The following is a 27,911-nucleotide window of genomic DNA, read 5'->3' as shown; positions in this document are numbered from 1 at the left end:
TTGTTCCCCAGTCATTTTTCTGATAGGAAGGAGACCAGAAATGCAATATTCCAACAGTGGCCTAACCAATGTCCTGTACAGCCACAACATGACCTCCCAACTCCTGTACTCAATACTCTGACCAATAAAGGAAAGCATACCAAACACCTTCTTCACTGCCCTATCTACCTGCGACTCCACTCTCAAAGCTGAAGTGAAGGTTTTGTTTCCGTGCTATATGACTCTGAATCAGTGCCTCCCTCTCTGTCAGCTATTGCCATACAGAACCGTAATGGCTCCATGCGTAAAGAAATGTCTCCCTGTTGGTTTTTTACTGGGTTTTGTGACAGGAACAAGCTTAATCTCCAAAGGGAAGGCTCCCACGGTTAAATAACTGGCCATTCTGTCTGGCCCTGCACCAATATTCTTTTTGGAAAGGATGCATACAGGTGAAGCAGGGCATGAAACCAGCTTTAGAGAGAGACAGACAGGGGGAGAGACAGACAGGGGGAGAGACAGACAGGGGGAGAGACAGAGAGAGAGCAAGAGACAGACCGGGGGAGAGACAGACGGGGGAGAGAGAAAGACAGAGAGAAATAAAGCCTACAGATTGAGACTGACTGCCTACAGTCATATTTCTGCTCCAACTGATCTGTACAGCCTGTCAGTGAAAAAACAATACCGATCCTCCATCCAAGACAAGATTGACTGTAAATTCAATTTGCATTGCTCCCTGCTGTTATGGTAATAGACCATGCCATGCCATGTGTGAGAAACAATTAATAGTATCAGAAAATATCTATGAGTTCCTCTTAATACCACGTTCAATTCAAACCCAAATGACATCTATTACCTCACTAATAAATGGCATTGTATGATTCCTCTATGTAATGAGTCAATTTAAAGCCACTATAGTTTATATTTTAGATCAAATATTCCTTCCGTTATCCTATCATTTTCTATCTCTCTTCTGCGACATTTAGTTTAATTGTCCACCTTTCATCTCCCTCAATTTCCCTCTCCTTCTTCATCTTGCGTCTTTCGCTTCCTGCTGTCAGCTTCACCTGTTCCCCTCCTTTTCATTGCTGTGTCTGTCTCGCTCTTTCATCTCTCTCGCCTCACCTCCCCCCCTCCCCCCCCCCACTTTCCTCTTGCCAATTTTCCACCCCCTCCTTTCCCCTCTGCCTGACCCGCTTGCTCACCTCCCTAGTCCCCTTTTTAAAAACAAGTAGCAAAATTGAACTCTCTGCCGTTTTCTCCAACGATGTCAACTCTTTTTGGGGGCTCCTGCGCTGGCTTCTACCTTCTTGGCTAACAGCCAAATTTTAAAAAATATTCAAAAACCACTCCAATTGAAGAGAGAGACTGGAGTCGATGCATGCTGTGTTATTGATTCCAACCCGGCATCTTGCAATCCCGAGTCTAACAGATGTCCCTGCGCGTCTGTGGTAACATCAGCGCCTCTCTGATAACAGACTAAAGGGGTTTGCAATTCTCATCTAGTGTCTGGGCCACTCCGGTAACCTTGAGTCAAGCCAGCCCACATTTGTTTGAATTCTGTCCAGTGAGCCCTTCAAGGAAAGCCGCGCCTGCTTTATGAATCATTTTACGCCGCATAAAACATTGGAAGATGTGCATCAAACCCAATAAAGAACAAAAACAAAATTTCCTCAGCCTGGGAAGACTCCGACGTTACTGCATTTCCACAGTAAAACAGCAACACTTGGATATGGATGTACTGGTTAGACTGAAGCACATGACAAATTGGGGCTGGTATGCATTATTTCCAAGTTTAGCTGTTTTCTCTCCCTCCCTTCTGGCTTCTGCACCTACAACTGTTTGGACAGCTCTATCCTGCAGAATGAGACACCCTTGTAATCTTATGAAAAAAACAAAGTTCCTATAATAGACACGACAGTCCGCATCGTGAAAGGATATTGTATTCAACTGGCAGAAGAACACCACTTGAAGCAGATGATGAAATTAAGGTTGAGATAAGTCAGTGAGGACGATAATGCATGTTGCCATGGTGACCCCGCATCTTTAACTGATCAGGTCACAGGCTAAGCTCCTTGCTTCTTGCTCCCCCTTCCCCCCACCCCCCACCCCATTAAGTCCCCTATTGACTGCAAACTTTGAGAGAGAGAGACAGACAGAATACTAGGCGAAAGTGGCTCCTGCAGATGCTGGAGATCAGAGTCTAGATTAGAGTGGTGCTGGAAAAGCACAGCAGGTCAGGCAGCATCCGAGGAGCAGGAAAATCAACGTTTCAGGTAAAAGCCCTTCATCGGGAATGAGGGACTCGATTTTCCTGCTCTTCGGATGCTGCCTGACCTGTTGTGCTTTTCCAGCACCGCTCTAATCTAGACAGAATACTAACTCTACTCTCAATATTCCAAGGTTCACATTTCCACTGAGGTCTCACTGCAGCCTTGGATAGTGGGACCTGCATATACAGAAGCTGCAAGTGTTACACTCTGTTCCCTCCCCCCCACCATCACCCTTTCACCCCTAAAAAGATGTTTTATTCATAAAAATCGTAAACGTATGAAACATTTTGAGTCGAAAATTACACAAAAGTGCAATGAACCTGTCTCCAGACAACATGTTCCACTGTTGGGTGCTGTCATTATAATGGCATCAGGCTCCCAGAGCTATCCTGCAATGATGTCTCAGAGCAGCACATGCATGTGTGTAAACAGTACAGTATGGATGGTGTTAGCCGAAACTACAGCAGACTATAATGCACTCATTCTACAGTGTTCTAGTTAAGAGAGAATCTGATTGACATGCACATGCCTCACAGTGCCAGGGACCCAGGTTCGATTCCAGCCTCGGGCGACTCTCTGTGTGGAGTTTGCACATTCTCTGTGTCTGTGTGGGTTTCCTCTGGGTGCTCCGGTTTCCTCCCACAGTCCAAAGATGTGCAGGTTAGGGTGAACTGGCCATGCTAAATTGCCCATAGTGTTATGTGCATTAGTCAGGGGTAAATATGGGGAATGGGTCTGGGTTGGTTTCTCTTCAGAGGGTCGGTTTGGACTTGTTGGGCCGAAGGGCCTGTTCCCATACTGTAGGGAATCTAATCTAATCTAAAACACACAAAGATAGATTATTCCTTACCTAATGTAACCACAAAGCAGAGCCTAGTCTATCAGCAATTACTATATAGCAGTAGTTAGTATTTATATATAGTAAAAAGTGCACATTTGAAGTCTTAGAACGAAGGTAGTTCTGGACATTGGCTTCTCCTCAACCAGTCTAAAGAGCTCAAACTCAGAATCTTCCACAAAATTGTTCACCTGTAATACTCTTAATAGTTGCAGTACTTGTTCCATGATAGGCCTACAATACCAAGGGCAAATTGTTTCATATTTCCTTCAGAGTTACTATCCCATCTGGGAGGCTGGGGCTGAAAAATGGACCTGTTCCTGTTTCAGATCAGCAGACCACTGGCTCTCAGCTTCATCACCCCCTCCACCAACCCCATTCACGAGCGTGGGATTCAGTGATGGTACTGTCATTGGTGTCCAGGGGCAATGGTCAGGTTGTCTCTTGTTGGAGATGGTCATGACCTGGCACAACCGCGGCATGACTATTACTTGCCACTTGTCAGCCCAAGCCTGGATACTGTCCAAGTCTTGCGGCAATTGGATACGGGCTGCCCCAGTACCTGAAGTCTCACAAATGGTGCTGAAGACTCATCGGTCAACATCCCCACTTCTGACCTTGTGATGGAGGGAAGGTCATTGATGAAGCAGCTGAAGATGGTTGAGCCATGAGGAACTCCAGCAGGAGCTGTCCTGGAGCTGAGATGACTGATCTCCAACAACCACCACCTTCCTTTGTACCAGGTATGACTCCAACCAGTGGAGAGTTTGCCACTATTTCCAGTTTTGTTGAATTATTCTCTGCTCGCTGCATTTTCCTGGTTTTTATAGTGAGCCTCTGCTGCAGTTTTCCTTTCAAATTAAACAGATGCTGTTGCATAAACTAACTGTGTTTGACTGACTGGAAATGCTTAGCCAAAGTGTTAGCCAAACCAGCCAAGCACACACCCCCTAACTCACACTGCCCACAGTTTCTATATGTGCCTGGACTGAAAGGTCAAAGGTCACAAGGATTGTAAAAGAAGCCAAAGTGTTGTCCTTAGCTCTAACTCTTTGGTTGCTACAGCAGTGTCAATAATCCCTTTATATTTGTAGCTATGTTTGCCTTGTTTCTGAGCCTAATGCTGTAGGATCATAACGAATGGGAACAGGAGTAAGCCATTTGGCTCCTCAAGCCTGCTATTCCATTTGACCTGATCCAAAATTCCTCACAGCCCCTTCCCTGCTCTCTCATTCTTCTAAACCCCAGTGAGTAGAGTCCCAACCTGTTTAGCTTTTGCCCCCAAGACAATCCCTCCATCCCAGGTCACTCAAGTGAAACTTCTCTGAGCTTCCTCCAATGAAATCATATCTTCCCTTAAATAAGGGGAGCAAAACTCCTGCAGATGTGGTCTCCCCAGCTCCTTGTACAGTTGCAGTAAGACATCCCTACTCTTATACTCCAACTCTCTTGGAATGAGGGCCAATATTCCATTAGCGTTCCTGATTACCTGCTGGGCCTGTGTGCTAGCTTGCTGCGTTCCTTGCTGCTCTCTCCATTGAAGTTTTCTGATGGGTAGAAAATAAGATGTTTACAGCAACAAAAAGATGCTCAGGCAGTGCTCAAGTCACCCATTTCAAGATGGCCTGAGACAGGCTTGGCTGGGTTTTCAGCTGTGCAAGTTGAGGTACTGCATGGTCAGCTACTGCTCCAGCGACGTTTGCTGGCCAAGTTTACGAAGGCCTGTGGAGCAAAGGGTGGGAAACAGGAGGAGAGATAGAGCTCAGCCCTGGTCTCACTGAACACCCACGCAGGTTCAAAGGGGCTGAATGGTCACCTCCTTCTAATCCTGTGAATTAGCAGCAGGGCCTGGAGTAAATCGCCCCTCTCCCCAGATGGAATCCCAACACTTCCTACTTGTCAGCTCCTTATAATGACAACAAAAAGCTCAATTCGAGATCCATCTCAGGTACAAAACCCAAAACACAAGGAAGTGCTTCCAAATAAACCTGTTGGACAGTAACCTGTGATTTTTAAACTTTGTCCACCCCAGTCCAACATCAGCATCTCCTCATCATTCCAGAGAGAGCTGACCCATGCTCTTAATTTCAACCTCCCCCACAAACCTACCTCCCCCACCCCCCCCCCCCCCCCCGCCCCCAACCACCCCTCCCGTGTCTGCTTGGGTTTCTTCAAGGTGCTCCGGTTTCCTCCCATGGTTCAAAGATGTGAAGGTTAGAGTGGATTGGGCATTATAAATTCAGGGATTAACTGTGGGGGTTATTGGGTAGGTCTGGGCAACACACTCCAACCCTCCCAATATCCCCACTCCCACCCCCCAATCACCCCCTAGCCCCACGCACCGCCCCTCCACCCTGGTGGAAACCGGCCGATTTGGGGGACAGCAGGAAGGTGGCAGACGACAGCTAAAATAGGAGCAGGCACCTACCTCCCTGAATCCCAACCCCTCAGAATCCCGCTCCCTTGCCTCAGTTTCCTCGACCTTAATCGACCGCTTTGCAAATGACCCCTGGAGGAAAGCTGCAGGATTCCCCTTTACCAGAGAGAATCGAGTCTGGCCTTAGTCCATTGTGTATTTAGTCAGAGTGAAACCAGCCAAGCACACACCCCCTAACTCACACTGCCCACAGTTTCTATATGTGCCTGGACTGAAAGGTCAAAGGTCACAAGGATTGTAAAAGAAGCAGAATAGCCAGGATCTTTCTGAATATTGGAGCAGACGCAAGGGGTCTACTCCACTTCTACTAAGATATAACCATGTCTAACATCTTTAACATTTGACAAGGCCTCTACATGCTTTGCTATCAGGTCAGTCTATGAGGAGGAGGCAGCATGGTTAGCACTGCTGCCTCACAGCGCCAGGGACCTGGGTTCGATTCCAGCCTCAGGGGACTGTCTGTGTGGAGTTTGCACATTCTCCCCGTGTCTGCGTGGGTTTCCTCCCACAGTCCAAAGATGTGCAGGTTAGGGTGGCTTCATTGTGATAAATTGCCCAGTGTTCAGGGATGTGTAAGTTAGGGGCATTAGTCAGGGGTAAATATAAGGGAATGGGTCTGGGTGGGTTACTCTTCAGAGAGTCGGTGTGGACTTGTTGGGCCGAAGGGCCTGTTTCCACACTGTAGGGATTCTATTCTATGAACAAGTCCTCTTAGGAAGGGGAATGGAGCCCAAATGATCAAACCTCTCAGAAAGCGTCATCCCTGATTACTCTTCCCCAGAAAGCAGTAAAGGCTGGGTCAGTGAATGTGATCAAGCATGGACGTCAGTTTGATATTAGCTAGTCTAACAGGAGTGTGTAGGAACAGAACAACCCGGGGATTGATGTGCAACGAAGTGTGAGCATGGCAGGATATAGTCAGGGAGTGGCTCGCAAAGCAGATGGGATCATGTCTCCACAAATAGAGGCACAGTGTACAAAAACCAGCGAAGATGCACTGGCGTGTATCAGCAGCTCCAATGTGGCCCAGTGCTGTGGTTCGGTTCAGGCCTCTGCACTCCCTTTCAGAGGAAGATTAACCAGAGTGGTTTCAGGGATGAGGAATTTCAGCGGCAAGTTTGGGTTGGAAAGGGCTCAGACTTGAAGGAGATTTGAGATTCTTGCAAAACGATGAGAGGCTTCGATAAAGGTAGAGAGGTAAAATTACTTCCCGTTAGCTGAGGCTGGAGAGATCAAAGGATGCAGATTTCAGGTTCTGGGCAAGAGGGTGAACGTGAGGAAGGTTTTTTGTTCAGAATGAGTGGAAAAGGTTTTGGAAGCAGAACCAATGATCCAGGAGGAGAATGAGATGGGGACTTGGCAGGGACTGAGCTGGAGAATGGGACTGACTGGGTTCCAGAGAGCTAGCCTGGACTGATAGGCCGAATGGCCTTCCTCTTTGCTGTGACATCTCTCAGGCTCCCTCCCGCATTTCCAATCAGCGGCTAGTTAATGGCCTCCTGTCACCCTGTTCTGAAGTGAAGCATCATTCAACCAACTAGCACGAGGGGACACAGCTTTAAATTGAGGGGTGATAGATCTAGGAGAGAGGTCAGAGGTAGTTTCTTTACTCCGAGAGTAGTAGGGGCGTGGAACGCACTGCCTGCAACAGTAGTAGACTCGCCAACGTTTAAGGGCATTTAAATGCTCACTGGATAGGCATATGGACGAGAATGGAACAGTGTCGGTTAGATGGGCTTCAGATTGGTTCCACAGGTTGGCGCAACATCAAGGGCCGAAGGGCCTGTACTGCGCTGTAATGGTCTAACACTGAGACTTTTAAAAAATTCAATCAGTAGCCAATTGGGATGGGTTGGATATGAACCTAGGTTAGGACACTGAACACATTCAAAGGAGGTAGATACATAATTAGTTAGTTAGATTCCCTACAGTGTGGAACAGCCCAACAAGTTCACACTGAACCCTCCGAAGAGTAACCCACCCAGACCTATTTCTCTACACTTACCTCTGACTAATGCACCTCACACTATGGGCAATGTAGCATGGCCGACCTACACATCTTGTGGACTGTGGGAGGAAACCCAATCAGACACGGGGAGAATGTGCAAACACCACACAGACAGTCACCTGAGGCTGGAATCGAACCTGGGACCCTGGTGCTGTGAAGCAGCAGTGCTAACCACTGAGCCACCATGCCACCCCTGTTTAAGTAGCAACGTGTGAAAGGGTTACAGGGAGCGGACTGGGAAGTGGAGTTGAGTGGAGATCAGCCACAATTGTACAGAATAGTGGAGCAGGCTGAATGGCCCACTCACGTTCCTCGATCATTGTCTATTCATATGTCACAGAAATGTAAATCACTTCCCCAAGCCTTTTCCAATTCATCAGCATCTCCACCGGCTCCCAGAAATCATTACTATTTATGCACTTGTCAATATCGAAGCTTCTGCTGGTGAAGGAAACCAATTTGTGTGGTTCCATAAACTCCCCTGAAACACCCAGCTCCCCCACACCCTTACAGAGTATCTGCTCCACCCAGTTCACTTTCGGAAAGCCAGCAGCGTTCACTGTCTCTACGTTATAAAACCCGGTGACCCATTATTTCCCCCTCCAACTCTATTTTGATTTAGTCCCTACCCTCCCCTTCACTGTTTGATCACACAGCACTGCCCTTTGATGTGAAGGGCCCTGCTTGTCACTGGCCACTCAGGTGTTTTCCTATCTTCCTGGTGGTGGAAATTGAATAAAGATTCGTACACCTTGTGTCTCTCATTGTGTCTCACACCTGCACACACACACCATGGGTGCTGGGGGAAAAATAAGCACTACCGCAGTTAGGCGGGTAGTGTGGGGGTTAAAAGAAAAAAAGAAAAAAAAACAAAACCTGGCGACCACGTGGACCTCACACAAAACACAAATCCTCCAGCGCTATTATAATCCTCACTTCCCCGTTTGGTGTCAGCTGCAGAGTTGTGCTTTTTAAATCCTACCCTGGAGATTGGGAACTCAGTGAGGTAACTAGGGAGGACTAGTCCGTGGAGTAGCGGGGAAGTCGTCACTTGTGGCCCGACCAATAAACTTTCTCTCAATCAGCACCCATCGCTATTAACAAATACATTACTGGTCGTGGGATCTTGCTGTGCACAAATTGCTCTGCTGCTTTTCCCACTTGAACAACAGTGACCACTCTTCAAAAGTATTTTGGGATGTCCCCGGGTGCTGCCCTTTTCCTTTACCTCTGTGAGAAGGTGGAGTCCGCTCAAGAATTGAGCCCGAATTCTTCTGGAAACTCTCTCAAGTTTTTAGATTAGATTACATTAGATTACATTACAGTGTGGAAACAGGCCCTTCGGCCCAACAAGTCCACACCGACCCGCCGAAGTGCAACCCACCCATACCCCTACATTTTACCCCTTACCTAACACTGCGGGCAATTTAGCATGGCCAATTCACCTGACCTGCACATCTTTGGACTCTGGGAGGAAACCGGAGCACCCGGAGGAAACCCACGCAGACACGGGGAGAATGTGCAAACTCCACACAGTCAGTTGCCTGAGGCAGGAATTGAACCCGGGTCTCCGTCGCTGTGAGGCAGCAGTGCTAACTGCTAAAACAGAACAGGATGTCTGATCGTTCTGTCTGTCTTTAATCCCTTTCGGTTCTCGCTTTCTCTTTTGAAACCTTTGGCCTCCCTATTTCAATGAGTTCCACCACCAGCGCTGACCCACCGACCTTCCTCATTCCTCTGAGCAGACAGTGTTTCCACTGTATTCGGAGGCAATGAGACCTACTGAACTCACTCTGGTTTCACAAAAGGACCTCAGTTTGCCATTTCCTTTACATTTTCCCTTCGTCCAACCAACTATCGCCTCCTCCAAACCCCAAGTCAGTAGGTCAGCCCTTGATACTGTCTGATCAGATATGAAACGATTACGTGGAACTGGCTAGAGGGGCTGAATGGACTCCTCCTAATCCTATGTCTGTTCTTCTGTCTCAACTCTGGCAATTCTCTGACACAGAAGCCCACACTTTCATATTGGTATCACTCGAGTCTTGTTGCATTTTCCTTTCATGAGGTAATGGATGCCAGTAAGTATCCGTCGAGCCGAAAGGAAATTATGTTTGAGGTCTCTCAAAAAAGAAACAATGAAGACGTGCAGTGAATGTAAAAGTAAAATTTGTGAATAGTTATCTCCAACCTTCAGTTGGATTGCGACTTTCTACGAGTCTCGATAATGGAAACTGTTGTACCCATCTGCTGGTGGGTTGGTGCCAGCGGTGAAATTGAATATTTAATGCCAAATGGCTCCACACTGATAATACTCTTAACCTGGAAGGATCAATGGGTTTTGGTGCCATCACTCACTAGCTCTCCCGAGAAATAAACCATGGTACTTAAGGAAATTTCTCGATTTGGGTCTGTAATCAGATTACAAAATTAAAAAGAAACTTGCCCTCTAACCTACCCTGACTACATCACCTCTGTCCAGTTGCCATCCAACCTGTTACTGGCTCCAGACAAATTGCCTGAATTATAAAGAATACAATATAATTCCTATTACATCGGTATCATATTGTACACATAACCATCGGACTTGATTTCATGACAATAACAATACTGTTTAAGAGGATGAAACTGATGGAGGCTATTCAGCCCATCGAATCTTAATTCAATGGGATCGTGTCTGACCTGACCATCTCAACTCCACTCTTCTTGCCCCTAAAGGGGCTGAATGACCTCCTCATAGAATCCCTACAGCGAGGAAGCAGGTCATTCAGCCCATTGAGTTCATACTGACCCTTCAAAAGAACCCATCACACCCAGACACATCCTACCCCTGTAACCCTGCATTTCCCCTGGCTTACCCACCCAACCTAGACATCCCTTGACACTAGGGGCAATTTAGCTAACCTGCACATCTTTGGACTGTGGGAGGAAACTGGAACACCCAGAGGAATGTGCAATAACAGTGGAATCGAACCCAGGTCCCTGGCGCTGTGAGGCAGCAGTGCTAACCACTGAGCCACCGTGTGTCTGAGGGAAACATCTCTCCGCGTCCCTGTTTTAAATGGGGACCCCGAAGCCTAGATTCTCCCATTGGAGATAACATCCTCTTAACCTTTGCTCTGCCAAGACACCCTCAGGATCTTAAATGTTTCAGTCAAGTTGCCACTTATTTTTCTGAGGTAAAAGTGAGGACTGCAGATGCTGGAGATCAGAGCCTAAAGTGTGGTGCTGGAAAAGCGCCGCAGGTCAGGCAGCATCCGAGGAGCAGGAGAATCGATATTTTGGGTAAAAGTCCGTCTTCAGGAATGGAAGGTTGGGACTGGGATAAGGTGGGGGGGAGGGAAAATGAGGAAACTGGTGAAATCCACATTGACGCTATGGGGTTGGAGGGTCCTGAGGCGGAAGATGAAGCGTTCTTCCTCCAAGCGTCTGGTGGTTAGGGCGTGGTGAGGGAGAGGGCCCAGGGATCCTCCAACCCCATGGCATCAATGTGGATTTCACCAGTTTGCCCCCATTCCAGGGATTTCTGTGAGTGCCCAACTGACAGACAGCAAGCTAAATATTCACCCTTGCTCCCCTGGCCCTCCTCCAGCTCATTTCCACACTCCTGAGCTTTACTAATCCAATGATCAAACCAACAATCCACATCGAGTTCCCTGGGGATGAGTGACTGCACAGATTGGACCCAGGGCCAGGTGGATCTTACTGACTATGAGATCCTTGATTGGGTCTGTTAACCTGGGCCAATCAGAGGGCGGATTAACATCTCAGAATTGGTTGATAAGAAAAATAAGTTAAAATCATCAAAAAAATGCTGTTGGTAATAAAGTCTATTCACAAAGGTATTTAAAATAAATGTGTAAACAGGAGATTCAGACAGCCTCCCCAGTCTAGGGCCTGACTCCGAGCTGCCCAGTATTCTATGCACGCATAAATTAAGGGTGACTTATTGAGGGGATACCAATCTCTGTCCAGTTATTTCAGTAATACATGCCGCAATTTATTAAGGGAAAGGCAATGGCCCAGTAGTATTATCGCTAGACTGTTAATTCAGAGACCCAGGTAATGTTCCGAGGACCTGGGCTAGAATCTAATTTTAACTCAGTAAAATTTGAAAGTAAGATGACTGTGAATTGATTGTTGGAAAAACCCATCTACTGTATTTCCCTAATGTCCTTTAGGGAAGGAAACTGCCATCCTTACCTCTGGTCTGGACTACATGTGACTCCAGACCCACAGCGATGGGGTTGACTCTTGGGCAATAATTGTTGGTCAAGCTGGTGACACTCTCACCCCATGAATGAACGAATAAAAATATCAAATTTGTTCCTTTGAAAGGAAGGATAATGCCCAAGGACATGAACGAAAGACCTTCAGGAGAAGGAGCAGTGATGAGTTTGAGGGCTGCTGGATTAGCTTTCTGTATTGAAAATGCCTCCCAGGAACCCTGAGGTAGTTAAAGCCCATTTTGCAAACTGCCTGGGTCCTGGTTAAGTTGCTCTCACAGAGGGCCAACACGGCCTCTTTCTGAACGTTAAGCATTGACTAATGCTGGGTACTTCCCATCTGGGAGGCTGAGAGCATGTCCTGACTGAGGAATGGGGAGTGTCACTAACAGCAACTGGATTTACAAACAGCAACAGGCACCGGCAGAGCTGAATGGTTATCTCTAAGAGCAGACTTACCTGTTGATGAGGCTGTGAGGGTGGTACTGGGTAGCCAGGAGAGAGCCGGGAATTGGCAGGGAGCCCACCGGGTGGTTAGAGAGCTGCACCATCCTGCTGTCGGAGCATTGGACGAGGGCTGGGATGGGGTGCAAAGTCGTCAACTCTGTGGTCTGCACCATCCTGGTCCCCCCGTTAACCTGGGGGCTCTCCATCCCCTGGGGGAACTTACTATGGCTCAGACTGATGACGGGCATCTCCAATGGCAGGCTTTCCGAGGAGCTCAAAGAGGTTTCCGTGGAAACGGGCTCGGATATGCCTTGCTTGTTTGTCGGAGTGTTGTCCCCGGGGGTAGAGTCAGGAGCTTGGGCCAAGACCTGTTTCACTTCTCCTTCGTTAGTCGGGGAGACGCTGATTCGTCCCGGCTCGGTCTTGACAGAACTGCGAGCGTCTCCACGACGTGCGGAGGGACCAGACTCGAATTTCTCCATCATCTTTCCTCGTCAGCCGGTCTACCCCGCTCTCCGAATTCAAGTGGGTCAGATAGGCAGCACTCCAGGTTTAGCTATGGTGAGGACAGAGAGAGAGAGAAATGCAAAGCGACTTCAGAAAGAGGGTCACAACAAGTGGAAGAAAATACTTTAACTGTTTGAAGGCCGTGCTACTGGGGCCTTTCTGAGGACGCTGCACTCAAAGATGAAACGGAGACACAGGAGGCTGTTCAGCCCTCGGTCCTGTCCTGTTCACTCAGATTGGAGCTCACCTCACTTGATTTTCTCCCCCCCCAACTCTGTTATCACTCTCCCTGCCAAAGTCTCATCTTGAAAGCTCAATTTAGCCCAACATTAGAGGGGAGGGAGAACTGTGCCAATGTGACTGGGCCAGGCTTGAGTTACGGGGGGGAGAGGTTGGCCAGAATAGGCCTTTCTTCCTCGGAACATTGGAGAACGAGGGGTAACCTTACTGAGATGTATAAAACCATGAGGGGCAGAGGTAGGATAAACATTTACAGTCTTTTTCCCAGGGGTGAGGAATTGAAAACTAGAGGGCATAAGTTTAAGGTGAGAGGGGAAAGGTTTAAGAAGGACCTGAGGGGCAACTTCTTCAAGCAGAGAGTGGTGCGTATATGGAATGGGTTGCTAGAGAAAGTGGTTGAGATGGGTACAACAGCAACATTTTAAAAACATATGGATAGGTTCATGGATGGGAAGGGTTTAGAGGGATATGGACCAAACGAGGGCAATTGGAACAAGCTGAGAGGGTACCATGGTCAACATTGACCAGTTTGGGCCGAAGGGCCTGTTTCCATGCTGTATTACTCTATGACTCTACAAGCCTGGCCTGACACCACTTCGATTCGATGCATAAAATCTCCAACAGAAAGCAAGTCTCAACGTCCCAGATAATGTTGATATAAAAAGAATTCCGATGTGCTTCACTGAAGTTCTGTACGGAAGGGAAATCTGCCTTCCTCAATCGGTGCAGCCTACATATGACTCCAGGCTCACGGCCGACTCCCAACTGCCCTCCACTCCGCCCCTGCCTCAACCTGAGTCAGCCGTGCACGTCAAGGGGCAAATAGGGACAAGTGCTGGGCTCACCAATGATGCATCATCTCACCAGAGACTTGTGGGCAGGGGAAATAAAAACCTCACAGCATAGGCCAAACAGTGGCACAGCAAGATTCCATGGATAGCCCAGTAATAATGACGGGGTGAGCTTATGTCTTTAGGGCGCACGTGAGGGATACATATTGGGCGGGAAACCAGGGAGGGCACGCACTCCAAACTGTGCCACACATTATTTGACGTTGACTGGAGAGTTTAAGGCAGGAAATGCAGCAACAGGCCTCTGCTTCCCAAACTATCCTCACCCACCCCTCCATGAACCCACTTGTGATACTCAGAAATGGCTGTGCACACCACCCCCCCCACCCCTGAGAGAGTTCGGGATGTGCGTGTGCGTGAATGTGTAGCTGCCATCGAACCACCTCCAAGGGTGTAAAAGGAGTCTCACCAATCAGCCCGCTGCTGCCTTTGGGCACAATGTCGGAATCTCACCTCTTGACCCCCACTGGGGATGGCCATGACCCCATGGTGACACCCACTGGGGATGGCCATGACCTCGTGGTGACCCCCACTGGGGATGGCCATGACCCCATGGTGACCCCAACTGGGGATGGGCATGACCGTGTGGTGACCCCCACTGGGAATGGCCATGACCCCATGGTGACCCCCACTGGGGATGGCCATGGCCGTGTGGTGACCCCCACTGGGGATAGCCATGACCCCATGGTGACCCCCACTGGGGATGGCCATGACCGTATGGTGACCTCCACTGGGGATGACCATGACCCCCTGGTGACCCCCACAGGGGATGGCCATGACCCATCATGACCCCCACTGGGGATGGCCATGACCCCATGGTGACCCTCACTGGGGATGGCCGTGACCCCCACTGGGGATGGCCATGACCCCATGGTGACCCTCACTGGGGATGGCCGTGACCCCCACTGGGGATGGCTGTGATCCCCTGGTGACCCCCACTGGGGTTGGCCATGACCCACTGGTGACCCTCACTGGGGATGGCCATGACCCTGTGGTGACCCCCACTGGGGATTGCCATGACCCTGTGGTGACCCCACTGTGGATGGCTGTGACCCCCGGTGACTCCCATTGGGGATGGCTGTGACCCCCTGGTGACCCCCACTGGGGATGGCCATGACCGGCCATGACCCTGTGGTGACCCCACTGGGGATGGCTGTGACCCCCGGTGACTCCCACTGGGGATGGCCATGACCCACTGGTGGCTCCCATTGGGGATGGACGTGACCCCCTGGCGCCCCCCCTCTGGGAATGGCCTTGACCCTGTGGTGACCCCCACTGGGGATTGCCGTGACCCCCACTGGGGACAGCTGTGACAGCCTGGTGACCCCCACTGGGGATGGCCATGACCCCCTGGTGACCCCAGCCCACAGTGTGGGATCCCCTGATCCAGGCTGACACTTCAGTGCAGTACTGGAGGAGTGCTACATTAATAGAGGGACTGTCTTTCAGATGGGTTTAGGCATGGTCTGGTCACTTAGGTCAATGTCAAAGATCCCATGGCACATTAATAAGGAACAGGGGAGCTCTCCCCAGTGTCTTGGGGCCAGTGATAGCGTTAGAAATGCAGGATCTTTTAAAGTTCAAACAGTACAGAACCACAGCTGACTGTGAGCAGATGATCTTTTGACTTTGTGTTTAAGAATTGGGTTTTCACGCTGGGCGTGGCTTATTGTTTAATTGGGTATTTTGGGAACTTAGTGACAGCTACAAAAAAGGGGGTTATTCGATTCCATAAATGGCTCTTAAAATAAGAAGAAGATTGAATTCCAAACGGGCTCCTGTGGGACAGTGTATTGTCCTCTCCTCTGGGCTAGTAGACTTGGTTTCTTGTTTCACTGGTCCTAGGGGTATATCATAACATGTCCAAACAGGTTGAGCTGGGGGTTGGGGGGGGGGAGGTGGGAAAGAGAGAAGGAAGGAAGGAAAGCGGTCTTGGATAGAGAAAGATGGAAACTGCTGTTTGTGCCAATCTATTTTTTGGAAAAGTGCAGAAGTAACAGAGTTGTTGTCATGGGTGACTTTAACTTCCTTAGTATTGATTAGAACCTCCTTAGTTCAAATAGTTTGGATGGAACAGTTTTTATCAGGAGTGTCCAGGAAGGATTCCAGACTCAATATGTAGATAGCCAACTGGAGGGGAGGCCATATTGGATTTAGTGCTTGGCAACAAATCAGGCCAGGTGTCAGATCTCTCGCTGAAAGAGCATTTTGGTGATAGTGATCACAACTCCTTTACCTTCACTATACTCATGGAGAGGAACAGGAGCAGACAAGTATGGGAAAGTATTTAACTGAGGGAAGGGGAATCACAATGCTATTAGGCAGAAACTGGGCCGCCTAAACTGGGAACGGATGTTCTCAGGGAAATGCACAACAGAAATGTGGAGGTTGTTTAGGGAGCACTTTCTGATAGTGCTGGACAGCTTTGTCCCACTGAGGCAAGGAAGGGATGGTAGGGTGAAGGAACCTTGGGTGACAAGGGATGTAGAGCATCTAATCAGGAGGAAGAAGGAAGCTTACTTCAGGTTGAGGAGGCAAGGATCAGACAGGGCTTCAGAGGGTTCCAAGGTAGCCAGGAAGGAACTGAAGAAGGGACTTAGGAGAGCTAGAAGGGGACACGAAAAAGCTTTAGCTTTAAGGAAAACTCTAAGGCATTCTACACTTATGTGAGGTACAAGAGTGAGGGCAGGGCCGAACAGGGATGGTGGAGGGAAGTTGCACCTGGAGTCGGAAGAAGTAGGGGAGGTCCTTAATGAATACTTTGCCTCAGTATTCACTACTGAGAGGGACCTTGATGTTTCAGAGGACAGCGTGAAACAGTCTGATATTCTACAACAGGTTGATGTTAGGATGGAGAATGTGTTGAAAATTTTGAGAACCGTAAAGGATAGTTAAGTCCCCTGAGCCAGACGGGATATATCCTAGGTTACTACGAGAAGAGAGGGAAGAGATTGTTGTGTCTTTGGTGATGATCTTTGTGCCCTCACTGTCCACTGGAGAGGTGCCAGATGATTGGAGAGTGGCAAATGTCATTCCCTTTTCAACAAAGGGAATAAGGATAATCCTGGGAATTACAGAGCAGTCAGTCTTACGTCTGTGGTGGGCAAAGTATTGGAGAGGATTCTGAGAGGCAGGGTTTATGGTTACTTGGAAAACCACAGTTTCATTAGAGATAGTCAGCATGGCTTTGTGAGGAGCAGGTCATGCCTCACAAACCTGACTGAATTCTTTGAGGATGTCACAAAACACATTAATGAAGGTAGAGCAGTGGATGTGGTGTGTGTGGATTTTAGCAAGGCATTTGATAAGGTTCCCCATGATAGGCTCATTCAGAAAGTAAGGAGACATGGGATATAGGGAAATCTGAGTGTCTGAATACAGAATTGGCTGGCCCATAGGAGATAGAGGGTGGTGGTAGACAGAAAGTATTCAGCCTGGAGCTTGGTGACCAGTGGTATTCCACAGGGATCTGTTCTGGGATCTCTGTTGACTGTGATTTTTATAAATTACTTGGATGAGGAAGTGGAAGGGTGGTTCATTAAGTTTGCTGATGATACAAAGGTTGGGGAGTTGTGGATAGTGTGGAGGGCTGTTGTAGGTTGCAACAGGACATTGACAGGATGCAGAGCTGGGCTGAGAAGTGACAGATGGAGTTCAACCTGGAAAAGTGTGAAGTGATTCACTTTGGAAGATCGAATTTGAATGCAGAATACATGGTTAAAGGCAAGATTCTTGGCAGTGTGGGGTCCATGTCCATAGATCCCTCAAAGTTGCCACCCAAGTTGATAGGGTTGTTAAGAAGGTGTATGGTGTGTTGGCTTTCATTAGCAGGGGGATTGAGTTATGAGTCGCGAGGTAATGCTGAAGCTCTATAGAGTCCTGATTGGACCACACTTGGAATATTGTGTTCAATTCTGATGGCCTCATTATAGGAAGGATGTGGAGGCTTTAGAGATGATGCAGAGAAGATTTACCAGGATGCTGCCTTGACTGGAGGGTATGTCTTATGAAGAAAGGTTGAGGGAGCTGGGGCTTTTCTCATTGGAGTGAAGAAGGATGAGAGGTGACTTGATAGAGGTGAACAGGCATAGATAGAGTGGATAGCCAGAGACTTTTTTCCCAGGGCAGAAATGTTACTCATGAGGGGGCATAATTTTAAGGTGATTGGAGGAAGGTTTAGGGGAGATGTCAGAGGTAGGTTCTTTACTCAGAGAGTGATGGGTGTGTGGAGTGCACTGCCAGCCGTGGGAGTAGGGTCAGATACATTAGGGACATTTAAGTGACTCTTGGATAGGCACTTGGATGATAGTACAATAAAGGGTGCATAGGTTAGTCTGATCTTAGAGTACGATAAAAGGCTGGCGCAACATCGAGGGCCGAAGGGCCTGTACTGTGCTGTACTGTTCTATGTTCTATCCATTTCCAATAAATCTCTGAAAGTCTCTTGAAGCCAACTCCACATATGGACATCTGTCTGGCACAAATAAAATGATCCCTTTACCACATGAACACATTGCAGATCAAGGGAATTTGCAGTAACCATCATTACTCATCCCAGAGGGCAGTTAAAGAGTCAATCACGTTGCTGTGGGTCAGGAGTCACATGTAGGCCAGACCAGGTAAGGATGGCAGCTTCCTTCCCTCAAGGAAAATAGTGAACTAGATGGGTTTTTCCATTCAATTAATTCATGGTCATCATTAGACTCTTAATTTCAGATCCTTTTTTATTATTGAACTCAAACTCCACCATCCATGGTGGGATTTGTACCCAGGTCCCCAGAACATTACCTGGCTCTCTGGATTAACAGTCCAGCAATAAAATTATTCATCCATCACCTCCCCTTACTGAGTTGTGGAAAGCATTCTCAATGACACCGAATTGCCCAAGGTATGGTGAGGTTTAAATAATGAGGAAGATGTCTGATTGAGAACACCCAACTTTACTAAAGGAAAGGTTTCTGTGGCTCAAACATACTGGACCTTCCTTTCAATTCAAATCCTTCCTCAAAGCTTCCTAATGAGGTGCCTGCAATTTGCTGGGAAAAGCCACCCCATTGCCGAGCTTAATGACTCATATCCCAGCTAAAAGTGTCACTTCACCCTCCCAAACCTCAGTCAGATCTTTAATCTTCCAAAACACTGCTTCTCACACCACAGCTAGTGTATTGTGCACGGTTCTGGAGTCTACATGGTGGGAGGGGTGTGATGGCACTGGAGAGGGTGCAGAGGGAGATTTACCAGGATGGTGCCTGGGCTGGGGAGTGTCAGTGATGAAGAGAGATGGGACAGAATGCAGTTGTTCTGGAGCAGAGGAGATTACGAGGTGATAATGACTGAGATGTATCAAATTAGGAGGGGCATACACACGGTAGACAGGAATAAACATTTCCCTTTGACAGAGTTAAAAATCACCCAACACCAGGTTACAGTCCAATAGGTTTATTTGGAAGGAGCACTGCCCCTTCATCAGGTAGCTGTGGAGCAGGATCATAAGACAGAATTTATAGCAAAAGATTACAGTGTCATGCATGCAACTGAGCTGAGATGTCACTTTTTAAAAAATAAAACCTTAAGTTATCTTGAGAATCTGATTTGAAAGAAGTTCTGGGATTTACATATCAGTTTGCCTGCATCCTCATTCTAAAAGATGAAAGATTTAACAGCAACTAGGTTTGTTCAGTATATCGTTTCAGTTGCAATGACACTGTAATCTTTTGCTGCAAATTCTGTGTCTTATGATCCTGCTCCACAGCTACCTGATGAAGGGGCAGCGCTCCGAAAGATAGTGCTTCCTGTCAGTTTATAACCTGGTGTTGCGTGATTTTTAACTTGGTTCACCTCAGTCTAACACTGGCATCTCCCACATCCTTGACAGAGGATCAATGACCAGAGAACATAGATTGCAGGTAAGAGGTAGAAAGTTGAGAGGAGATTTGTGGGTGTGGGAATTATTTTTCACCCAGAGGGTGGTGGGAATCTGGAACTCTCTGTCTATCTGAGTGGGAGAGACAGAAACCCCCATCACATTGAAGTGGTAGTTAGATATGCACTTACCATGTCAAACGCTGTAAAATGGGATTAAAGTAGTTAGTTGGCTGGTTTTGACTAGTACAGAGTCACTCAGCCATAGTGGGGTGGAAAGGCTACTCAGTCCAAGGAGAGCCTCTGGATACTGGCCCCACAATGGGCTGAATAGCCTCTTCTGCACAACATCATTCTTTATTACATTGTTACCATCTGTTCTCGAAACAGCATTTGAAAAAGTTGCCAGTCCCTCATTTTCACTGCTCTCTTTGCCTTTTTTTAAACCCATCTGCAAGTGTTTGCAGGGAAGGGGTTTAACTGCTGACTCACAACAAAACGCCGAACGACAGGCAAGGGGAACGAGATAGGGATATCTGCATGTCTTGTGGCACAGTCTATCAAAGAGCACATTGAGGCTTGACACCTTCGTGACTTCTAACCACAACAGGGCAAAACCGCTATTCCACACAAAAAAGGTTTCTCTCTGAGATCAGGGCGATAAACTAACCCTGGTGACATAACAGCACTACACAACCAACATTTAAATGCTCGAGATAACACTGAAAGCTTAGGCCCCATAATGAAGGCAGGCTCACTCGAGAGCAGCTCAGAGAGAAAAGAAACTGAATAGAGTGGCATTTTACAAAATTCTTTGATGGGAGGCGAAGCATTTGTTGCCCTTGAACTGCAGCGGACATGAAACAAACACAAACAGGAATTGCTGGAGAAATTCAGCAAGGTCTGGCTGCATCCGTGGAGAAAGAAACAGAGTTAGTATTTCGAATCCTTCTTGGATTGAGTGGCTTGAGAGCTACTCAGCATTGTCTATGTCTGAGTAGATCTCAGTCATCTACTACCATGACTCCCCTGAACCCCCCAGTCTCCTCTGCTCCAACCCCAGTCTGTCCAATCTCTCTTCTGAGGTCAAGTAGGCATTGACTGACTTGCTGTGGGTCTGGAGTCGCTTGTAGGCCAGACCAGGTAAAGATAGCAGATTCCCTTCCTTAAAACTGTATCAGATGGGTTTTACATCAATTGATGATGGCTCCATTGCAAGCATTACTGAGACTAATTTTATAACTCAGACTATGTTGAATTTAAATCCTATCCTGGTGGGGATTTGAACCCAAGTTGCTCCCACCCATGTTAATGTCTGCCTCACTAGCCCAGTGTTACTAACACTGCACTCCCAACTATTCCTGGTCAGGCAAGTACAGATAGCCCTGACATTTCCACCAGTTAAAAGATTAAACTCTCTGGTACTGCTGGGAGACACCCTGCACAGTGACTGGGAGAAATGTTCAAAAAAGCACATTGCTTTGAAATTTATTCATTTTAAAAATAAAGCCACATTTTCGAGAGAGACAAGTGGTCAAACCTCCAAATATGTTTGCAGCCTTCCATCTGAAAGGGTGAAGTTACTCCAAATCGTAAGTTTAAGGTTTGAAGAACTCGAAACATTAACTCTGCTTTCTCTCCACAGATGCTGCCAGACCTGCTGAGTCTCTCCAACAATTTTTGTTATTGTTCCATTAGTTAACTTCAATTCTGTCCAAATTAAAATGATGATTCATTCACTTCTGCATCGGGTCATGTGAGGCCAATGTTCACTTTCCTTCATTCATTCATACCTAGATAGTCTAACCTGACAGGTTAGAAATACAGAACTGAGAGAACTTGCATTTATATACCACCATTTAAGACATCACAAAGCACTTTACAGTTAGTCACAGAGTTATATAAAAGTTGCCCCCTCAGGTCCTTTTTAAATCTTTCCCCTTAAACCTTAGCCCTCTAGTTTTGGCCTCCCCTACCATGGGGAAAAGACCTTGGCTATTCACCCTACCCATGCCCCTCATGATTTTATATGTCACCCCTCAGCCTCCCATGCTCCAGGAAAAAAAGCACTACACCTTTTGCTAACAATTTAATTTCATTTATTCCTAATAAGCTAACCTGCTACCCCTGCCCATCTACCTGTCCTTTCAATAGAATGTGTATCCTTGGACATTTAATCATCAGGGAGGAGAAAGTGAGGACTGCAGATGCTGGAGATCAGAGTCGAGAGTGTGGTGCTGGAAAAGCACAGCAGGTCAGGCAGCATCCGAGGAGCAGGAGAATTGACGCTTCGGGCATAAGTCCATCACCAGGAATGGATTCCTGATAGAACATAGAACATAGAACATAGAACAATACAGCGCAGTACAGGCCCTTTGGCCCTCGATGTTGCGCCGATCCAAGCCCACCTAACGTATAAACATTGATTTTCCTGCTCCTCGGATGCCGCCTGACCTGCTGTGCTTTTCCAGCACCACACTCTCGACCCCCATATTTAATCCTCAGGTCTAATCCCCTTTGCAGTCATGTCCATGTAAGACCCACAACATCATACCTGGCAATTTTAATCTATGCCCGTACAGCTTGGTTCATGTACCGTGTGCATTGTTATATACTTAGTTAATGGCGTGAATACAAGCAAAAAGGGATAGTTGTTGTGTTGAAATTGTTTACCATAAAATTGATGAGTTATCTTAAGAGACTGGGGGCTTTTCTCACATTCCGAATATTTCCTTTGTTCTTAATCTTTGTGGGAGAAAGTGAGGACTGCAGATGCTGGAGATCAGAGCTTAAAAATGTGTTGCTGGAAAAGTGCAGCAGGAGAATCGTTAAGAGACTGGGGGCTTTTCTCACATTCCGAATATTTCCTTTGTTCTTAAGTGAGGACTGCAGATGCTGGAGATCAGAGCTTAAAAATGTGTTGCTGGAAAAGTGCAGCAGGTCAGGCAGCATCAAAGGAACAGGAGAATCGACATTTCGGGCATAGGCCCTTCTTCAGGAACCCTTCTTCTTAAGCTCTTCTTAATCTTTGTGTCCAATCTCCAAACCGATTACATATAATTCTGCATCTTTTAATGTTCATAATTTCTCTATTGAGTAGATCCTTCTGAAACATTCCTTGGGGTTCTACTCAATGAAGTCCTTTTGAGGTTCAGTCACCATTGGAATGCAATGAAGATATGAAAGTGTCTAACATGCAGACAGACACAACCATAGGATTATAAGAACTAAGAGTTGGCCATTCAGCCCCTCTTATTTGCCCTGGCATTTTATTAGATCATGGGTAATGTGTCCCAGGCCTCAACACCTCATAGCTCTGAACTCCTCAAGAATTCAAACATCTATTGACCTGTTTATTTGTGTTAAAAGTACAGGATACATCTGACAAAGACACATCATGTCCTAGATTAGGCATGCTGGCTTCAAGTGGTCAACTAAGTTCCCTTCTGTTGTGAAGTGACCATAATGTGGGAAAAAAGTCAGTTTGTCTTAATGCTATTCTAGGGTCTAAGCTGCTCAGGACTCTTCCTGTCAATACTGGAATGTCATAAAACAATTATATTCTGTGGCTACATTCCCTCCACAAATTCACTGATTAACATGCTCATATAAAGACCCTCAAAGTGCCTCGTTAATATTTCAGTTTTAAAGTTGATCAACCCTGCTTTCAAATCCCTCCACATCCTTGCCTCTCTGAGTCTTTGGAAATGTTTTTTTTCCTTTGAAAACCAGCCTCTTCAAGCATGTTATGACACACCTCTGGAGCAGGTCAGGCTTAACCCCATACTTCTGGGCCAGAGGTAGGGGCACTATGCCACAAGAGCACTTTAAATGGTTTCTAATCAACTTTCTCAGAGGTATCATCACATACTATGCAGCAGGTGAGAGTTGAACCCAAGCCTTTGCTGGTTCAGAGGTAGGGACACTAGCACTGCACCATAAGGGCCCCTTTCCTACTCTCTGCAATCTTGACCAGCCTCATATCCCACCCAGGCCTCTCTATACCTCCATTCCTTGACTCATTCCTTGTTCCTTGTTACCTCCCCCTCCCAATTTTAACCACTGCATGCGTTTAACTGCCCAGGCTCTATAAATACTGACAGAACCTCTTCACCCTTTCCCCTTATTTAAGGCCCTCCTTAAAAGCTAAGCTTTCGACCCAACTAAAACAGAGGATGGGTTTTTTTCTCTGTACCCTTCAGTGAGCTCCCCACTTCCAACAAATCCGGGAGCACTCGCGCGCATTTTCCGTTCCCAGCATTTCACTGTGGCCAATCCAATCTCTAGTCAGAGCAATTATTCCGGAAAGTGCAGGGTGGCAGGAGCACACTGCAAAGTAAGGCACTTTCGACATCAGCATTTAGTGCCCGGGTTTCATTTTCAGTTTATATTTTTAGCTTCGCAAACCCCAGTTTGGAAAAATGCAAGTCCCTTCCCCTCCCTATTAAAACTCAAAAGGAAAACAAAAAACATCTTGAACTTCACAAAAACAAAGCCTAGTAAACAAGGAAGCAACAAGGCACGGTTGGAGTTATTTGACAGGCCACAATTACGTACATAGTTTGCAGTCAGCACTTGTTCTGTTCCTCATTAGAAACTTCGATTACTGTGATAACAATAGATCAGCGAGCCATTTTCTTTTTTAATTACACTGGAACATGTCTGTAGCATGGTATTTGTACATGGACTGAACACTGGAACACAGGAACTGTTTCAACCCTCAAAGCTCATCCCTGATCTAACTTCATTTCTGCCTTTGTCCCATAGCCCTTAGCCATTTGATTTTTTTTAAAAAACCATAATTTTAAATATACAATTAAATGCAGCAAGTTCCAATCTTTGACTATTCTAAGAAAGAGTGTCGAAATTCCTAATCCACTCCTGAAAGATCTGGCTTTCAAAACCTCAACATTACCATGCCATCTCCTCCCATACAATTGGAAATAGTGTCTATCGTTTACTTTACCTGTTCCCCTTGTCACACTTTGATCAAGCAAGTGGTTAAGACGAGATTTGAGAAATAATTCTTTCACCCAGAGAAATATGGAGTGGACTGTCAGAGAGGGTGATGGAGGTAGATTCTTTTGCAACACTTAAGAAGCAAGATAAAGAAGAGACCTAAGGGGCAACTTTTTCACACAGAGGGTGGTACGGGGATGAAATGAGCTGAGGCTGGTACAATTGCAACATTTAAGAGGCACTTGGATGGGTATATGAATAGGAAGTGTTTGGAGGGATATGGGCCAGATGCTGGCAGGTGGGACTAGATTGGGTTGGGATATCTGGTCGGCGTTGGACCGAAGGGTCTGTTTCCATGCTGTACATCTCTACGACTCTATGTAGATGAACAAGGTAATAGCAGGCTAGGAACTAAGGGCAAGTGGGCAAAGACATGGTGGGCCGAACAGCCTGTTTTTATGCTGAATGACTCTGAGTCACACGTTAACCTCCTAAACTGCAGAGTTTTTGTTTTAAAATTAAACTTCTAGCAACCTAACTCTTGAGGTGGGGGGGGGGGGGGGGGGAGGGGTCAGGTGTCATATTGGGAAATGAACTAGGCACTCCTCCCTCAGTTTAATATAATGCTCTGAGGAGGGAACTCTTGTAATGCAGTGGTCATGGAAACCATGTGCAGCAGATATGTGTAATTAAAGCTCTGGACAGGTTGATTAGGGGGGAAAATATGTGCAAAATACTCTCCCCGATAGTGTTGTGTAGGAGACTGAATGTAATAGCGGTAGGTCCAACCTGGGCTTTTTCCATCTGACACAGGAGTAATCTAGTCCCTGGATGGAATTCAATGCCTTTTATTCGGTGGGATTTAGCTACCGGTTAAATGTAACACATATATACCACTTTCCAAACGTTTGACAGAGACAAGGTTCATGCTGTAGCTTAATGCCACAACATCGGTCCTGCATGACTTGCTTGGGGGGGGGTGGAAGGGGCTGCTTTGAACGCAGAGCGATGTATGGGTTCAATTCCCACAACAGCTGAGGTTACCATGAAGATTACACCTTCTCAGCCTCTCCCCTCACCAGAGCCATGGCGATCTCAGATTAACCAGAGGTGGCTTTCTACAGCATTGGAAACATTGCTGACAAATAAGCAAAAATAAAAATCCAAACGAATCTGCAGACTTGGATGATAAAATATTGGGAAATTTCAGGAACAAAACTAAGTCCCAGTTTACTGAGCAGCTCCTGCTCCCAAGGCTGGAGAGGGATCGTTTGTAGCCAGGTTTTCAGTAGCAAGCTTAATTTTACATGGACATGTTTGGGGGCCCGCTTTTTGGGTTCATTTTCCCCAAGTAAGAACATCAGTTTCCCTCCTTTATATCTTGGATCGGCTGTAGCTTATGAATACACAAAGTGAAAATGTATTCTCGCTGATGTCCTCCTAATAATTTCTGACCTCAAGGACCAGTGTTCCACGTGGGGACCTTGATTTCACCTATAATTAATCCATTCTGAAACAACGAGGCCACCGATGAGTGATCTCTCTCGCTCTGGACCGGTCTCTCCCTTCCTGACTCATCCTCCGGGGTCGCTGTCCAGTTTCAAACAGGGCATTTGGAATGAGACACGACCCTCCTGAAGTTCAGGGCGGTTCACCAAGGAGAGTTTGTGTTATTTTGTAAATTGCTATGCGTGAAAATTGCAACATGCTTAAATTAGCAAAGTGTTTGGTTTTCAAAACACCGAATTCCTCTTTTGCAGCAGCGTACTGCGTGTTACCTCGCCTGGAATTATGTTAGCAAAAGGAAATTAATGTAACAAAGTTTGCCTCCGTTTGAATGATAGAGAGATTTCAGGATTTAACCAGAGGGTTAAAATAATCCCACTCCTTCAAACATTAAATAAGCAAGAGGAGAATTAGAATTCGAAAAACAAATAAAAACTCCATTGAACTTTAGCCGCAAAATCCTCGCACTGGGGCTCTCAATGAGGCAAATCTCCACACAATTCACATTATATTTTGTTTTACAATTACCATCACTAACTCCACAGGCTAAACCAGGGGAATAGCTCCAAGTCCCGTTTAGCACCATGAATGCACTTTTCCAATTCGCATTAAAAACGTCCAGAGAGAAAGAGGTTGGGATTTCTATAGAAGTCTCTTTAACAACATGGTGTTTTCTAACGTTGATAAAATAACGGGGTCGTGTTCAGTTTGCAAAACGAAAAAAAAAAATGCGCACCAGCCGACGAAATTTATTGCTTGTAGAATATATTCTATTTTCTACTTCAGACTTGAAACCTAGAATCGGGCAACACGTTTATTTCCCTTTTCACCAACCAGCACATCGGTTATATTCTAACCTAATCTCCCAAACCTCCAATATACCACTTGCAAAATTAATTTTTCTAACGCTTCCGCATACCTAGTTCACGAAATCAGTTAGCCAATTTACTGCACGCTGACTTAAGTTTCAAATATCTAAAAACATAAGAGTTCCGGTGAGCCTGAAATTCAGGAGGAGAGCTGTGCTTTCAAACCGTTTTACGTGCACTGTCATATATATATATATAAATATATATTTAAATTGTCTTAGTTTAGTTTCTGCGTTGTTTAATTCTCTCCCGTTTGCTTTATGCTGGTACATTTCACTCTCATGGTGCAGCTACAGTAGATCTTAACCCGATCTTTAGATTCTCTCTTTTTTTAAAAAATAAATTGGAAGGGAAAAAGCGAGCTTACCCTCTCTGGTCTGAGGGGATCTGGACAGAGCCATTTTCTCCAGCCTCCATTTGTGTGCTTTTAAAGTTTTTTTTTTCTGGATTGTGTAGATTTCCTATGTAAAGAGAGGGAAAGGATGTAGCTTAGCAAGGTGCAGTCACGGATAAGAGCTCTAGACAGTCTGTTGCACAGTGATAAGGAAGCAACACGGTCAGCCCAGCCTCTTTGACTGTTCTATTGAGCAGAAGAGGAAACGATTACGGCAGGAATAGCTTTTCTGTGTGTTTTTTTCTGTCTCTCCCTCTCTCTCTTAACTCTTTTTTCAAACAGAATCCATTTGAGGCTTTGGGATTTGCAATTCTATGGGCCCCAATTCTATTCTAACATTTATAGTTTGGTATTGTTAAATAAGGGGAGTTCAATAGACTTTGACAGTAAAATCTCCCCCCCCCCCCCCCCCCCCCACACACACACTTCAAAATGAATCTATCAAACATCTAATCTTAATCCCCGACTGTTGCAAAATATTTATTTCTGGACTTACCAGAAATACATTCTGATAACTT

General features: G+C 46.5%; 1 protein-coding gene across 1 annotated transcript in view; it reads right to left on the bottom strand.

The window, feature by feature from the left end:
- Window positions 1-27,547, bottom strand: part of LOC122552224 (protein lyl-1-like) — a 37,776-nt gene extending 10,229 nt beyond the window's left edge. The window contains exons 1-2 of the mRNA XM_043694868.1: window positions 27,367-27,547; window positions 12,218-12,761 (exon numbers count right to left, since the gene is read on the bottom strand). Coding sequence (XP_043550803.1) covers window positions 12,218-12,690 — 473 coding nt within the window. The 5' untranslated portion in view covers window positions 12,691-12,761; window positions 27,367-27,547. The remainder of the gene's footprint in view (window positions 1-12,217; window positions 12,762-27,366) is intronic.
- Between the last annotated feature and the right edge of the window lie 364 nt (window positions 27,548-27,911).

Source organism: Chiloscyllium plagiosum, chromosome 8, assembly GCF_004010195.1.
Source record: "Chiloscyllium plagiosum isolate BGI_BamShark_2017 chromosome 8, ASM401019v2, whole genome shotgun sequence".
NCBI classification, from domain to species: Eukaryota; Metazoa; Chordata; class Chondrichthyes; order Orectolobiformes; family Hemiscylliidae; genus Chiloscyllium; species Chiloscyllium plagiosum.
This window is presented reverse-complemented; position numbering and strand designations above follow the sequence as displayed.